The 1750-nt window shown below is 33.6% G+C and overlaps 1 protein-coding gene across 4 annotated transcripts in view; it reads right to left on the bottom strand.

Annotated features, from left to right (window-relative positions):
• The window catches only part of LOC107750246 (macrophage-stimulating protein receptor-like), a 20587-nt gene that overhangs the window by 3837 nt on the left and 15000 nt on the right, over positions 1-1750 (bottom strand). For all 4 annotated transcript variants that reach the window (XM_016565556.1, XM_016565553.1, XM_016565555.1 and 1 more), the window contains exon 18: positions 68-177. In XM_016565556.1, the coding sequence (XP_016421042.1) occupies positions 68-177 (110 nt within the window). The remainder of the gene's footprint in view (positions 1-67; positions 178-1750) is intronic.

Below are 1750 nucleotides of genomic sequence, written 5' to 3' on the forward strand. Positions count from 1 at the left end.
TGTTTCATTTTGGTGTATACATACATTACCAGATAAAATAAGAAAATTAAGGTTGCCTCTTACTTACATGCAGTTACGTGCAGCAAGGTCTCTGTGCACAAATTTTCTATTTGCGAGATACTCCATTCCTTTGGCAACTTGAAGCCCAAAGCCAATCAGGTCTTTCACTGTGGAATTCTGAACATGAAGGATATATTTTTATGAGGCAACATTTTAATGCAAACATTTAGTAAGTTAACATGATTTTACCAAGATTAAAATGTTTAAATTAGTGATGCACTGAAATGAAATGATTCTGGGCCAAAAATTCAGGATGCACTTGGCCGAAAGCTGAATCCAAATCCAAAAATACATTTTATTTATTAATCAATTAATAAATCAAACTTATTAACATTAAATAATGAATAGGTACAGTAAAAATGTATATGTAAAATAGTACATATATTTGGCAAAATGCTGCTCTCTAGGGTTATTTGTCTAGCTATCTATTAAGTTTATGGTCAGAATGTCATGAGATAAATATAACGTTACATGGCATTGTTCACAAGCTGTTTTATTGATACACTTCACTAAGTACTGTTTCCAGGGGTTAAAGCAAAAAAAAATCTTTTGACTGAAAAATTTTCCTCAGCCAAACCCCATTCCACAGCCATACCTGTCACACACCCAGTTTAAGAGCAGTTTTTTCTTGTAATTAGGAGCGCTTGTCCTCCTAATTTAAAAAATGTAGGAGCACCTTCTGATCAATAATAAAAAATTCTGATAAAATATTAGCCTCAACTCACCTCAGCCTTTATTTATAAAGCACTTTCAAAACCATAAAAATGGACCAAAGTGCTGTACACAAGCAGTATATAATAAAGATAAAAAAAAAACATTAAAACATAGGAACAAAACATGAAATAAAAGACAAGTCATTCACAATTGTCCTGACCAATAAAAGGCCGAAAGCCTGATAAAACAAGTAAGTCTTTAAGTCCTTTTTAAAAATGACCATGCTTGATGAGGATTTTACAGATAATGGCAGAGCATTCCAAAGTGCTGGAGCCGCAACAGAAAAAGCATGATCTCCACTCCGCCTCAGACGAGACCGTGGGACAGTCAAAAGCAAGCTCTGAGAGGAGCGCAATAGTCTATGCGATTGGTAAGGGACCAACATATCCCTTATGTACTCAGGAGCCTGATCATGCAGAGCTTTATACACAAACATCAACAACTTGATGTGTAATATGAGGTGACATTTGACTCAAAGTGATTTACAGGGGCATTTTATTTTTACCTTTGTAATGGCATTTTTCTAATTTTGTCTTCACTGTATAATGAAAGGCAGCAGGAGGTTTATGTAGGCTGCTGTCTCTTTAAGACCTCATGCACGGATCTAATACTGTTACACATGGCTCTATGCTTACTTTTCTTTTTAGGAGCTCTTGTCCTCCTAATTTAAAAAATTTAGGAGCACCTTCTGATCAATAATCAAAAATTCTGATAAAAAATTATCCTTCCTAATATGAGGTGACATTTGGCTCCTTAAAGTGACTTGCAGGGGGAAATTTCCTTTTTACCTTTATAATGGCATCATTTTCATCTATGTCAAATTCAAAAATGTATGTTTATAAGCTTTTTAAAATTTCTATTTAAAACAATATAATAAGTAGAATAAGACAAATAAATGACCAATCATATGAAATTAGTATAAATAAAAAATGTATTTGTACTACAGAGGTGGCACAGAAGAACACAAAAGTGGCTT

This window comes from Sinocyclocheilus rhinocerous, unplaced genomic scaffold (genome assembly GCF_001515625.1).
Source record: "Sinocyclocheilus rhinocerous isolate Xijiao unplaced genomic scaffold, SAMN03320098_v1.1 scaffold963, whole genome shotgun sequence".
Classification (NCBI taxonomy): Eukaryota; Metazoa; Chordata; class Actinopteri; order Cypriniformes; family Cyprinidae; genus Sinocyclocheilus; species Sinocyclocheilus rhinocerous.